The 15,123-nt window shown below is 41.2% G+C and overlaps 1 protein-coding gene across 1 annotated transcript; it reads left to right on the plus strand.

The window, feature by feature from the left end:
• The first annotated feature begins 10,549 nt into the window (after nucleotides 1-10,549).
• Nucleotides 10,550-13,208, plus strand: LOC125285980 (macrophage-expressed gene 1 protein-like). The gene is given in 3 exon segments (XM_048230612.1): nucleotides 10,550-11,019; nucleotides 11,241-12,045; nucleotides 12,048-13,208. Coding segments are annotated over 3 exon segments (2,085 nt in total). The 5' UTR covers nucleotides 10,550-10,572; the 3' UTR covers nucleotides 12,881-13,208.
• Nucleotides 13,209-15,123: the final 1,915 nt, after the last annotated feature.

Below are 15,123 nucleotides of genomic sequence, written 5' to 3' on the forward strand. Positions count from 1 at the left end.
TGTGCCAATTTTGGTGAGGATCCGATGAAATTTGTGACCTAGGGAAATTTGATAGTGGTTTTGATTAAATCCAATATGGCGGCCAAATCAATTATGTTGATGTCATGAATTGCCATCTGTCGACATAAGGATCTTCCACAGTATTACCAGACACCACTAGTACATTGTAACTCTAGGCACAACAGCAGCTACAATCCAAAAGGCATGTTACTGATTTACAGCGCCCCCTATAGGTCAAAGGTCACCACATTTCTAGAGCGTCCTCCTGATGGGGTCATGAGTCCATATACCAAGTTTGGATTTGATGACTGCAAGGGTTGCTGAGATATGAGCTCACTTCCTGTTTGGCAGCTTCGCTGCAAATTTTGATTGGCTGTTACGGGCTTAACGGTAATACTTCAAGAGGAAAAAAGTGATAACTTTGTGAGGCTTGGTCTGAAGATGATCTGTGTAAAATTTGGTGGGAATCAGAGAAAGTATGTTTTAAGTGTTTTTGATGAAATCCAAAATGGCGGAAAATCCATCATGGCGGAAAATGACGTCATAGTGTGTTGAACTCGGCTTGGTCCAAGGATTCCAACGATACCTGACTTTTGAAAATCGGACCTACGGGTCAAAAGTTACGTAAGTGAACACACTTCCAACTTTGGCCTGTTGGTGGCGCTAAAGGGTTTGAGTTGCCGACATGAAACTTGGTGACATGAATCATGGGACCGTCCCCAATTAGTGTGCCAAATTTCCCAACTTTTTACCAGACGGTTCTATGGGCTGCCATTGACTTCCATTGCATATAATAATAATAATAGGAAAACGTAGAAACACAATGAGGTCCTCGTAGCTTCGCTGCTTGGCCCCCAATTAGGCTACAAAGACATGAGGGGTGCCTATTCTATTGTAATAGCCTAGGCTACCAGATTTCTTTTGTCTGGCGAAGTCATATTTTAGTGAACTGAGATCTGAAAGATTGCTGCCATTGCAGTTAGCTAGCATTCCAGCAACATTCCAAAAAGGACATGCATTACAGTTTGGCTGGCAGACGTTTTGGTAACCTTGTCTGCTGTTGCCAGTGACTCGTGAGCCGGTGTCCACATCGCTATTTTTGCACTGACAGCCAAAAATTCTAGAACAGAGCTCCGGACAGCGCTCCTTTTAGAGTGCTGTGGGTCAAGTGTTTATTGTTGCTAGGTTACCAAACTATCTACCAGCAGCATGTCGTTGCTGCTAGGGTTTAATCCCAGGAGACGGGATTCCCGGGAAATCTGATCAAAACTATTTCCCGATTCCCGGGAAATGTTATGACGGGAAACGGGAAATGAAAGTAAAAAAAAATTCCAGTGCGCGTCTATTGTTGTCTTACGGTAACGTTGCATTCAGTAGCCTACACAGCAGTATCTACCGCCTAAGGATGTCTACTGCCAGCTTTGTATGGGAGCATTTATAAAGACTTGAAAATGAAAATGCAAAGTGCATGTTGTGTGACCGGATTGTCAGGGTTTTCTGGGAGGTTATTACATTTATTTGAACTTTGTGGTGTTTAAAAGATAAATATGCCTGTCCTGCCTTAATAAAGAAACATTTGGTTAATTTCGAGTGATTATTCCCGTTTGCAGCCGTTAACAAATCTCAATAGCCACATTATGGATTTTGTTTATAAGAATGGTTTAGGAATCATTCTATGGTTTACTTTAGGAGATTTCGTCAGTTTTTATAATGACAATCCACTTGGCATTTCATAGTTAGTGCTGCGGCAGATAGGCCTATCACGCACGCAGCAGAAATGATAATTGCAAACTTTGTCGATGGACATAAACTGTGTTCTTTTGGCCTAATAATGATACAAATAATATAAAAATGTCAGTTTGCGATTTGGGAACGCATATTTGAGTGATAGCCTATCATACATTACTTGGGCTAAAACAACAACTACAAAAACAGCTATTTCGGGATTCCTGGAAAATGCCGCCTTTTCCCGGGATTTGATACATCTCATTTTCGGGAAAAATATTAAACCCTAGTTGCTGCCTGGCTTAATGCTAGCTAACTAGCTAACTAGGGGTTTGCACTAGCTAACATTAGTTGACCTGCAGCTGTTTTAACGTTTCTCCAACCATGACCCAGCTACACATTACGGAAACAGTGAAAACAAAAAATACCTCTCTAACCAACGTAACATATTTAGCTGAAGTTAGCGATGCAGATGAATTTTAGCCTAGGCTACCTGTTGTGGAGAAATATGGCCAGCTCTGCGTCAGACTTGATATTCTTCGTTTGATGAAGACGTCACCATCTCAGGGAGCTCCCGATGTCAACTTAATTTGTTTCTTGTTTTAATTTTGGAAATTTGCCTGCCTCTCGTAGGCGTTCATGACTAGGCCTACAACTGACAGCTGTTGACAGTTGGCCTTTGCTAATTTGGCAACCCAAATAAGAGGACGCGCTAGCCCATTATTAATACGCTATTCTAGAATTAATCGTTCAAAACATAAATGAAAATTCCAAGAGATTCCGCCCCGTAACTCATTTTTTTTAATGGGTTTTACGGGGTTTTACAGGTTAGAGTAATGTTGTCAAATAAGCCATTACTTCAATTCATCGTGTTTCCTTACTCTCTGACAACATATGGTGATCATTTTTGGAATGGTTACAGTTTATTTTCCATTATTTCCTACAGTACATACTGGACCTTTAACGTTATAGGAACTGTGTTGACAGTGTAAATGCTAGGTCCCGCAGCAATTTTTCAGGACTTTTTTGCTGGAATGCTAGCTAATTAGCTAACTGCAATGGCAGCAATTTTTCAGATCTCAGTTCACTAAAATATGACTTCGCCAGACAAAAGGATCTGGTAGCCTAGGCAATTACGTAAGGGATAATGGACGACACGGTGGTCTGTTCACAGAAGTTAATGCACGGTCGGGGTTGTAAAACAGCCCCGACGCGAAGCGGAGGGCCGTTTAAACCTCGTAGTGCATTAACTTCTGTGAACAGACCACCGTGGAGTCCATTATCCCGCTTATTCCACTGTTGCCACATGCGTTATGTTTATTTCCTGTTACAATTTAAACGTTTTAATCGCTAAAACTGTCTTGTTTGTAGAACTAATTTCTTCCGACACATATCAACTAATTTCTCAACTCACAGGACAAACTGCCGTTACTAGTTCTAAATGGATGGTTGCTACGGCCAAAGGCCAGTCGTTAGTTCTATCTCTCCCGTTGTCAAGCGGGCGTATCCCAAGATTCTGATGAACTTTAACTTTGAAACATCGCTATTTTACTCGCTTACTTTTACTTGCTGTCATCCATCTAGCTAAAAGCCACCTCCGTCATATGCTACAATGTTGCAATGTTCTGAACGTCTGCATTTTACAGCTCGGATGCAACGTGACAGTTCATTTAAACTTCAACGAGTTTGGCTTAATTAATATACAAGTGTGATACGGCCAAAAATGGATCTACTTCATAGGTGTGCAGATAACATGCGGTTAATGGTCGTTCTAAATTACGTAGGACAATGGGAAATTCAACCAAGCAGTGGAATAAAATAGAATTAGGGGTTTGCACGGACGTCACGTTCTGGCCGGTAACCATGGTAACCCAGCACGCGCGGCCATATTGGCGATACTCAGTGAATAAAGTACAATGGAGTATTATGCACTTTGGATATCTTACATTGATTGTAGCGTGTCTAAGCAACAGAAAAGCTCATCAAAATGCGTCTAAGATGCAAAGGCATATAGGACAGGACTTGGACCACAAGAAAATGTGCGATATTTCGAGAAATTACAAGGATACAAGGATACAAGGAAGTTTATTGTCACATGCATATAGTTACTGGAAGTAAGAAATGCAGTGAAATTATGTCTGGTGTCAGCCTATTTGTGCAAAGTGGGGTAAAAAGTGCAGTAGAAGAGGGGTTTAGTAGATTAAGTGGCAAGGGCTGCATAAGAAAGGTGAGGGAGGGATAGGAATTGGGGGGGGGGGGCACCAACAAGGAGCACCCAAGAGCAACAGGGGCAAGGAAAAACTCCCTTGGGCAGATCCACGGCTCAAGGGGCTAACCCAACTGCCAGGGGTCTTGGTGTGTGTGTTGGGGGGATGACAGGGGAGATGTGATAGTGTGCTGTGTATGTGGGGGAGGGCAGTGTGCAATATGTGTGTTGAGAAGCTTCCTCATGAGACAATGTGCTGTGTATTGGGGGGCAACAGTGTGCTGTAAGTATGTTGGGGATGTGTGTTGGAGAAGCTTCCTGATGAAATAATGTGCTGTGTATGTAGGGGGGGGGGGGGCAACAGTGTGCTGTAAGTATGTTGGGGATGTGTGTTGGAGAAGCTTCCTGATGAAATAATGTGCTGTGTATGTAGGGGGAGAGGGGGGGGGCAATGTACTGCAAGTATGGTGAAGGGACTTACTACTAAGCAGAGTACTGTATGTATGATGTATGTGAGTGATGAAGATGTGTGTGTGTGGTAGGGAGGGAGTGTAGCAGTGACTGTGTGTGTGTGTGTGTGTGTGTGTAGTGGTGTGGGTAGGTGGGGGCAGTGTGCTGTAAGTATGTAGAGGATGTGTGTTGGAGAAGATCCTGAAGACAATGTGCTGTGTATGTAGGGAGGGGGGGGGCAGTGTGCAGCAAGTAGAGGAGGCTCACTGTAGCAAGCAGTGTGCTGTATGTATGTGAGGTGATGACAGTGATGATGTTAATGTGTTTGTTTTTTGTGGGGGTGTTGGGGATGGGGGTGGGGTGGGGGTGGGGGTGGGGGGCAGAAAGGCTAGGCAATCAAGGACATGGGTAGATGGAGGAGAAATCAAAAATAATAAATAAAAGTTCTATGGAGATGTGCAAAAGTTGGAGAAAGTCAGATATGTGTGTGTGTGTGTGTGTTTTGACGTGTGATGAAATAAGAAAATAATTAAAGGTCTATAGCATAGGGTGAGGGATGTAAAAGTGCTAAAAGTCTTGTAGGTGTGTGTGTGTGTGGGGCATGAGTGCTGAGGAGTGAATGAGTGCAAAGTCAGTATAGTGTGAGTTCAGAGTTGGGAAATGTTTGAGAGTGCTGAAGAGTGAATGTGTGCAAAGTCAGTATAGTGTGAGTTCAGAGTTCGGATGGCCTGGGGATAAAAACTTCTCCTGAGTCTCTCAGTTCTGGCTTTGTGACTACATAAGCGTCTTCTTGATTTCAGCGGTAGGAATAATCCATTGTTAGGATGAGAAGAGTCCTTCAGAATCTTTTGGGCTCTTAGGAGTACTCTTCTGGAATAGATATCTTGTAGAGCAGGAAGTTGAGTTCTAATAGCGTTCAGCTGAAGCACTACTCTCTGCAGAGTACTACAATCTCTAACTGTGGAGTTCCCATACCAGGTGATGATGCTACCAGTTAGAACACTCTCAACCGCTGAAGTGTAGAAGGCCTTCATGATGGATGTAGAAACTTTGAATTTCCTTAGCTGTGAAGGAAGTAGAGTCGTTGTCTGGACTTCTTCAGAACATATTGAGTGTTAACAGTCCATGTTAGGTCTTCAGTAATGTGGACACCAAGGTATTTAAAACTTGTGACTCTCTCTACAGGTTGCCCGCTGATCATTAGTGGGGTGTAACTGTAGTTCTGCTGCTGCCTTCTGTAATCCACTACCATTTCCTTGGTTTTATTGATATTCAGTGTCAAGCTGTTAGATTGACACCACTGTGCCACCTCATCAACCTGATCCAAGTAGAGCTGTTCATTGTTGTTACTAATCAGGCCCAAGATCACTGTGTCATCTGCAAACTTGATGATGGAGGTATGACTACTGTTGGCTTTGCAGTCATGTGTGTAGATGTTGTACAGCAGTGGACTCAAAACACAGCCTTGGGGAGCACCAGTGCTGATCCAGTGACACAGGGTGGTGTTCAGTCCTAAGGCCTTCATCTTTGTGACCAAGGTGAGAGGTACTATCGTGTTGAATGCTGAACTAAAGTCAATGAACAGCATCCTCACATAATTCCCATTCCCCTCCTCCAGGTGAGTTAAGGTGGTGTGCATGAGGTTTGAGATGGCATCCTCTGTAGACCTGTTGGCTCTGTAAGCAAATTGGAGGGGGGTCGAAGGAGGCAGGGGAGGGATGAGCATATAATGTTTTTCACAAGCTTCTCAAAACACTTCATCACTGTAGGCGTCAGGGCTACTGGAAGGTAGTCATTCAGACATGATGGACTTTTGTTTTTCGGTACTGGAACAATAACAGACTGCTTGAGGCAAGTAGGAACTGTCTCTTGAGCCAATGATGTGTTAAAGATATAAGTGAACACAGGAGCTAACTGAGCAGCGCAGGATTTCAAAACCCTGTTAGAAATTCCATCCGGTCCAGCAGCTTTTCTACAATTAACCCTCCTAAAGGCATTGCTCACATCGACCTCAGAGACACAGAAAGGTGCATCCTCATTTGCTTCACATGCTGCAGCTAGTCCAATATAGTCAGTGTTTTTCATGTCAAAGCGAGCATAAAAAGCATTAAGTTCATCAGGGAGGGCTTTACTCACATTCATCATAGGAGGGGACTTTCTTTCAAAGCCAGTGATGGTTCGGAGTCCTTTCCACACTTGTGCTGGATCACCCTCCAAGAAATCAGCTTCAACTCTGTCTCTATAAGCGCTTAGCATCTTTAATAGCTCGTAAACTATAAGATGTTGCTTTGTAATCCGTCATATCCCCTGAAATAAGCCCAGCATTATAAGTCATGGCGCGTGTCTTTAATGCCGTTCTCACTTCTCTATCCACCCAAGGCTTCTGGTTAGGGAAGCTTCGGATCTTTAAAGTTGGGTAATTACGGTTTATTGGCAGCGCAGATCCATATAAGTTTGGTGAGGGAGACGAAGTACCAAGTTCAACCACAAGCGCCCCCCTTCCTCTGATAACTTCTGACATTATTCTCCTTTCTCCCTGGTTTTTTTAATAACTTTTGGAAGTCGATACCTACACCAGATGTTTTTCTCAGTCGGACCTATTGGTACAACCTAAAACACGGCAATAATTAACCATTTTCCTTGACGATGTTTGGGATTTACTTCAGTGCCTAATGCTTTCTAATGAGGCGAGTATCTCCAATATGGCGACGTCCTGATCTGATGACACGCCGTGCAAACCCCTAATAGGCACCCCTCATGTCTTTGTAGACATGCTGCTGGTAGATAGTTTGGTAACCTAGCAACAATAAACACTAATTTGCCTAATTTGCATTCGGTTAGCAAGATATAGAATGTATACAGTGACGTATAAAGTGTTAATGCTTCTTTCCAAAAATCTCACCAGAAGTTGTTATTTAAGGTTTTTTAAAAAAAAAAAAAAATATTCTGGGGGAGCATGCCCCCAGACCCAGACCTCTGTGCTCGAGGTTCATAATTCAAGAACTAAGAGAATCATAAGGCTATGTATCCTGAAGTTCAGTACCGTATGTGATAAACTTGCTGTGCCTAAATATCTCCAACCTTAAGTATGCAGCTAATAAGGAAATATAATTGTTGTTTAAATAAGGTGAACTTCTCCCCACTGTGGAATGCTACAAGTAAGAGAATTCAAACACACTCAACACCTTACCATCTATTGATGTTCATTGAGATCTGTATTTTTTTTCTGTTAAAGATTGACATATAGGCAATAGGACTGGTTGCCTGCAATAGCATGCAAGGTAATGTAGTGTGATCAGAATTTGTGTAGTCAGAGTTAAGAATCTTAACCCTTAAAGGTGTAGGTTTTTGAACGTTCTAAGTTCCGCAACAATTGAAGGTTCTAAAATTCTATGTTGAAATCAATGAACCCAGATATTCTTTAGAATGTTAATTTCCCAACATTCCCGTCACACCGGTGTGACGGTACTCCTTTAAGGGTTAAGAATCAACATTTACATTTACGTCATTTAGCTCAGTGGTTCTTAAACTGGCGGTTGCCAAAAATATGGGAGGGGTCACAAAATGATGGTTCTTAAGGTTTTTAGACCAACATGTTAAAAAACTAGGATATTCAGTAGCTTTAGATGTAGGCCTAGGCATCCAATTCACAGTGTTTCCATAATGTTCCTTCGAAAGTAGATGTTTACACAAACTTAAACCTCTGCCTCTTGCAATGATGAGCTTGAAGATGCTGCACATAAACGCTAGAACGCTAGCCTTTTTTTGCCACAGGAGCTCCAGTTATACATTGGATGAGTGCTAGTTATCCTTTGGAAAATAATAAATCAGATTGTCAAAGGAAGCCATTGACATTATGCCTCTTTGGTGTTGACATAGCCTACCCATGAGAGAAGACAATTTCCACATCCGCAACATTTCCCAAAGTAAAATCACATTTTGCCAGTTGGAGACAGGGGTTGCGAGACTTGGCCAGTGTTTTTCGGGGGGTCGCCAGACAAAAAGTTTAAGAAAATAGACTGACAGAGCTTTTAATTAATCACATTATAACAAGGAAATAGAATTGTTATTTAAATAAGGTGAACTTCTCCCCACTGTGGAATGCTACAAGGAAGGGAATTCAAACACACTGACTCAACACCTTACCATCTATTGATGTCATTGTGGTTCATTGAGTTCTGTATTTTTTTCTGTTAAAGATTGACATATAGGCAGTAGGACTGATTGCCTTTGTCGGTGTCCTTTTCTCTGTGAACTTGCACAGTTAAACTTGCTCGTTGCTCCTTTACTTGCATACGACTTGCTCGTTGCTCCTTTACTTGCATACGACTTCACACCAGAGCTGACGCTTCAGCAATAGCCGTCACTGAAATACATGTGAGCTTCGTTGAACACAGCTGTTCTCACATTAGCTGAAGCGAAAAAACATTGTTGCCTATACTAAAATGTTTTGCATGAAATAAAAACTAAGATAAAATCTCTCTTCATTTTCATCTACAGAATGAGAAGACAGAATATCTAGCTGTTACGTTTTCAAAATATTCCGAATGAGTTCATACGCAGCAGCTTTCCTGTAGGCTAGTCTACGTCCTGTTGCTGCAACCCTGTACCTTGAAATCTAGACGCGCCCCTAGTGGCAGCAACAGGGTTAGTCTAGCAACTCTCTACCTAAGCTTTATGCCACAATGCTACATACCCAGAAGTTGAAGCTTCTCTCATACAAATTAACATCCCCCAGAATGTCCATACGAAAATGTTCATCATGTAATGTCAACTATTTAACTAGTTAGACTGATGATGCAAAGTTTGCTAGCAAGTAAGCTAATATGGAAAGTTCGCTAGCAAGTTAGCTATGCCTAAGATGGAGAGTCTGATTGGGGAATGTGTTGTGTTTAAGCATATAAGCCATCTAGCAAGGCGGAGTAAAACATTAATACTTTGGCCTATGACGGTGTTTCTCAAACTTTTTCAGTTTCAGGACCACTTAACTAACCCTAGCTAAAAAAAAAAAAGATTAGACCTACTTCAACAGTAGCCTATAATTAGTCTACACAATAGGCCTACTCAATGAACCACCTTGCTTATTGTCTTTGCACTTTGCTTATTGTGTGGATTCATACTGTATGATTTAAACTGGGATATCTTACATAGACAGTGTTGCAGAACTGTTTTTACATACAAGTTGGTTCAATATTGCAAACAACTCATATATATTATATTTTACCACATCTGCTCGCGGACTACTTGCGATAGCTTGCGGACCACCAGTGATCCCCGGACCACACTTTGAGAAACACTGGTCTACAAATATGACAGTGGTCCAGTCAAATCTTTTACTGTCTATGGTCAAATCCCAGCCGAGCTATAACTGTAGCTCGACTTACCTGTGCATGTAAACATACTGACTGAAAAAAAAAAAAAAGTTTTAATAATTTGTTATAAAAAAAAAAGACTAAAATGTGTTGACTAAAACTGACTAAGACTAAAATACCTTTAGTTTTCTTTTGACTAAAACTAGACTAAAATGACGAGACTTTTAGTCAACTAAAACTTGACTAACAAAAATTATATTTGAAAGACTAAAAAGGACATTTCGTCACAAGACTAAGACTAAGACTAAATTAAAAATAGGTGACAAAATTAACACTAGTCGCAAGAAAAATAAACTATTGAAAAATTCACATTCAGCAATCATCCCTTCATGACCGCTAGCTGCCCATAAGTGGAATTTCTTTGTGAATACAAAAGGTAGGGGTGAGCTACCTCTCTGGCATTTGGTCCTTAGTAAAAATATTATGTTCGATTTTTTGCACAACAGCATCTGCTAATAAATTTAAACATAAAAATAAACACAAACAAATGCAACTGCAAAATCCCTGACTGCACCTTTAAGAGCCGTCTGTTTTTTTAAAACACCTGTCTTTAGTGTATTATGCTTATTCTACCCCCATACTGCTTCTGGGAGGTCATTACTTTTTGTCACAGCTTCAGATTCATCGTTATTTGCCACACTGGATAAATAGAATCCTGTGATTGAATTACGTTTGTAAGGTACCTTGTGATTAACAGCCACTCCCCAGGGAGTTACATGGTGGTTGGTGGTTAATACTCAAAAGTGGCACAACTGGTTTTGCCATCCATGATATCACTGGTACTAATATTGTGATCTTCTGTTCACAGCTCAATCAGACATGGGTCTCAGCTTAGGAAGCATTATTTTGCTTTGCTTTTTGTGTCACTGTAATTCTCAGCCTCTCCCTCGGCCAAGCAATGGGTTGCAAGAGTGCTGGAAAACCATGAAGATGCCAGCCCTGGGAGTGTTGCCGGGTGGAGGATGGGACAACCTTCGGAACCTGGACATGGGGCGAGTCATGAACATCACCTATGGACACTGTCACACTACTGAGGATGGGGTCTATCTTGTCCCTGATGAGGTGTTTGTGATCCCCCAGAAGGTGAGCGATGTGGAGATGAATGCTGAGATCCTCTCTTCATGGTACAACGAGCACAGCTCCACTGCTCGCTCTATCAACGCAGATGCATCTTTCTTGCCCATTCTAAATGCAAAGTTCTCTAGTGATAACGAGCGAGTGAAAAGCCATCAACTGAAGGAAAGATCAGTCACCGCTTGTATAGAAGTGAGTATGAAAGCATGAAAACATATCCCAGAGAATGGACGAACTCGGTACACATGTGTTATTAACCCCTAGGTTCATTTTGCGGTGGCATTGTCCTTTAACAATATTGATTATTTAAATTAACCTAGAAAATAATTATGTTCAAAGTCCAAGTTGACAATTTTGACTTGAGATGCCATCACATTGTTTTAAACTTTGATTAACTCTTATTTCCTCTGAAGGTGTGCTATCACCTCTACACAGTTAAGGCGTACCCTGACTTCACATTGGACCTTCGCTTTGCCCGCCAGGCACAAGAAATTGCAGATGCCTTGGAAAACAACCAAACCCGTCAAGCCATTTACCTCTCAGAAAAGCTGGTAATGAACTATGGCACTCATGTCATAACAACTGTTGAAGCTGGTGCTTTGCTAATACATGAGGACTACCTCAGAACCTCTTATGTTGAAAAGACTGATAAGTTGTCTGTTTCTTGGTTAGCCAGTGCAAGCTTTTTTGGCAAATTTGATTTAAATTTAAATGCCTTATCCAAACAACCAACTACAGAGGAACGCTGGTATATGGAAAACCTCACATACTCTTTCACCCAGAGCCATGGTGGAGCTTTGTTCTACCCGGGAATCACGCTGCAAAAATGGCAGGAAAGCACCCTTAATAATCTAGTGGCTATTGACCGTGCCGGGGTCCCATTGCATTTTTTTCTGAGCAGAGCATCATTTCCCCACCTCCCAGAGCCAACCATTAATAAAATGGCCATATTAGTGCGTCAGGCTGTCGAGCGGTATTACAATATCAATAGCCATCCAGGATGTATCAAGCCAGACTCAAAGAATTTTAACTTCCAGGCCAATATAGACGATGGTTCTTGTGAAGGTCCGACAACCAAACATAGTTTTGGAGGAGTTTACCAGCGGTGTACTCAATTCACATCAGATGCAAATGTGATCTGTAAGGACCATGCACAGGTAAATCCAGACACTGGAGATTACTCATGTCAAGCACCATTCAAGTCCATTTTGTTGAGTTCTTAGAGCAGGGTTACAGTGAATATGAATGCCACGATGAAACATACAGTTGCTGGATTATTTCCAAGTGTTCTAAGAGAGTTTGTAGGAATGGTTATCATGTCAGACGTGCTCGCATTGACACTTTCTGGTGTTACTCTGCTAATGTAACTGTGGAGTTTTCAGGATACCTCTTCGGGGGGCTATATAGCCTTTTAAAACAGAATCCCTTAACCAAATCCAAGGGCTGTCCACCAACATTTTTCCCTCTGAAACTGTTGTCCAGTGGGCTGATGGTGTGTTTGAGTAATGAGTATGAAGGAGGTGCCCGATACTCAGTGCCTTTTGGTGGATTCTTCAGCTGCAAATCTGGCAACCCTCTGACTGAAGGTCTTCAGCGCTGCCCCCCACAGTTCAGCCAGCATCTTGCAGCCATCAGTGATGGATGCCAAGTTCTCTACTGTGTGCAGTCGAATGTCTTCACAGCAGACCATTTGCTGCCCATCAACTTGCCCCCTTTCACAAGACCTCCTCTGGTTAAAATGCTTGGTACGAAAACTATCGCTGTCATGACAGAGGGAGACAATGCCTGGGTCAGAGTAGGAGAGACGAAGGCGTGGAGACGAGCCAAGCCTGAGGATATCAGAAACCTTTCTGAGGACCTGGACCCATCCAACAATATATCAGGGTGGCAGATATTTGGCAGTGTTATGTGTTGCATCGTGTTCGTCTTCATTATTATAGGAATCGTGCTTCTGTTGAAGTGGAGAAACCGAAGGTCTGGGTTTGCAGGGAATGTACGATGTGAAAGATTCAACAACGATGGTCAGACTAGTGATTGTGGGGAAAACTTGTGATGAACAGCGTTATTCAGTGAGAGTGAGGTTGCCTGAATAGCATGCAGAATTTTGAGCCCATTGTGCTGAATCGGATTAGATTGTTCTTTTGACAGAATTTGACTAAATACAATCTTCAACCTTTAACAAAAATATTTCTTTTGGAAGTTTCTTGAATAACTAAGAAAATACCATTATTGCTACAGCATGTTTAAAAGCTGAGGTTGCCGAAACTGTTTTTCTGTGTTTATCACTGTAAGTACACAAAGCTGTTCTCAAATAAAAACCTATGATATAGATAGATAGATAGATAGATAGATACTTTATTGATCCCCAGGGAAAATTCAAGGTCTCAGCAGCATACATACAACACAAACACATTCTTTAACAGCAGAAAGAGTAATTAAAGTATATAATATAAAAACACAACTAAGCAGTAAGGACAGTATAAGATAAAGAATATGCTAAATATACTAAAATACAAATTATACTAACTAACACTTAATACAATATATAAAAATATACTAAAATACAAATTACAAAAATACAAATTATACTAACTAACACTTAATCTAAATCAATTCTAAAAACAGTATCCACATAGTGGTGATTAATCAATCAGAGGCGCTTGCAATGATTTCACCTGTGTCTCTGGAATTTTTTTTTATTTTGGCTTAAATATACAAATAGGCTTGAAACACTGAGGAATGTTGAGGGATGCAGTACTTGATGTGTATTTGAATACTGCTTTGCTTTATGTATCCACCTATGTTCCTCATCTGCAGACAGAAAGGATTGGATTGAATAAAATGAGCTGAGATACAGGCGGGCAGGGCCTAGCTAATCATCTTTCCCTTCTCTTTCATGTTAGTCATATTTGGTGAAACACAAACGCACACACACACACACCCAAGGGGGAATCAGTGACTTTCAAAAGCATGGATATGTATAGCTAGTAAGCTAGCATGCTAAAGGCCAGAGCCGTAGCAACAGGACAGGCAAAGCAGGCAATTGCCAAGGGCCCCGAGCTGAAAGGGGCCCCCAGAGAACGGCCGATTATGTACTTAATCCACACAATGACAAATGTGTGCATGACCATTTCAATTCTATGATCGGGCATTTTCAAGAAATTTGGGGGGTGCAAATCACAAATGAGTGGTTATAGCCCATGGGCCAGACCAAATGTCGGTACCACTCAAGGCAAAGGTTACTTATAATTTTGGAAAAGATCCATGTCTGTAGATAACATTATGGTAGCTCATGCTCAGGATATATATCAATGTTTTATATTATTGTGTTTGGTAACATTTTTAAGGGGACACTGAGCTTTCATTCAAGCCCTTTTGTGAATATGTATGGCAAGTACAGTACAGTGGACACTGGAGCTCTTCAAATTTTTAATCACACACACTTTCCTACAATTTCCGCCTAATCATATATTTTCTTTTAGTCATGTGGCATCAAGTAACACCAGAGAGACAAAACATAACAACTGGGATACTGACACAACTCTAAGGATTCAGGAAATGTATAATTTGTCCATATTATGTCATTCTGACGGTGATTTTCAGCCTTATATTAGAAGGACAGTTTTATCATCTTTATTCTTCATCATACTTTCTGGACTCCATCTGGACTCTTTCTGGACACCATCTTTATTCCTTCCAGTGTTGCCAGATGTGCGATAATTATTGTATTTGTACGATAATTTTGACCTATGTACGATGTATGATCAATAATAAAAAAAATACCATAATGTACGATAATTTCAGTCGTTCTTCCAAACACACATCCTATCGCTTCTCTCTCTGACCCCGAATCATTTCGCAGGCTCGCCTGCCTGCACGCAAGCACGTATACACACACACACACACAGACACCACACGGTGTCGCCTGCACGTCAACACTACACTACAGTTTTGCCGAAGAAGACAGTTCAGTTTAGATCAGTTTAACGAAACGAAGCAGTAACTTAGAGATCGAATTTGAATCTTTCTAGTGTTAATTGTGCACTTTTTTACCTCTGTATCAATTTAATTATGGTCTAGTTCAAAATGTGGACTGTCGGCTTATCTTTTGCACTTACAAAAAAGCAAAAAAAGTTATGCAGCCAGTTAGTGTGAGCATATAACACAACTTGTTTGAATTGGCTGTAAAATTATTTGGAAAATAAAATTGTTGGAAAATAGCTATATTTTATGCGTTTGGTTCATGTACGATTATTTTTCTCAAAAAACAATAATTTTGAGGTTTTGGTACGATAC

The sequence above is a fragment of the Alosa alosa genome, chromosome 21 (assembly GCF_017589495.1).
Source record: "Alosa alosa isolate M-15738 ecotype Scorff River chromosome 21, AALO_Geno_1.1, whole genome shotgun sequence".
Lineage (NCBI taxonomy): Eukaryota > Metazoa > Chordata > Actinopteri > Clupeiformes > Clupeidae > Alosa > Alosa alosa.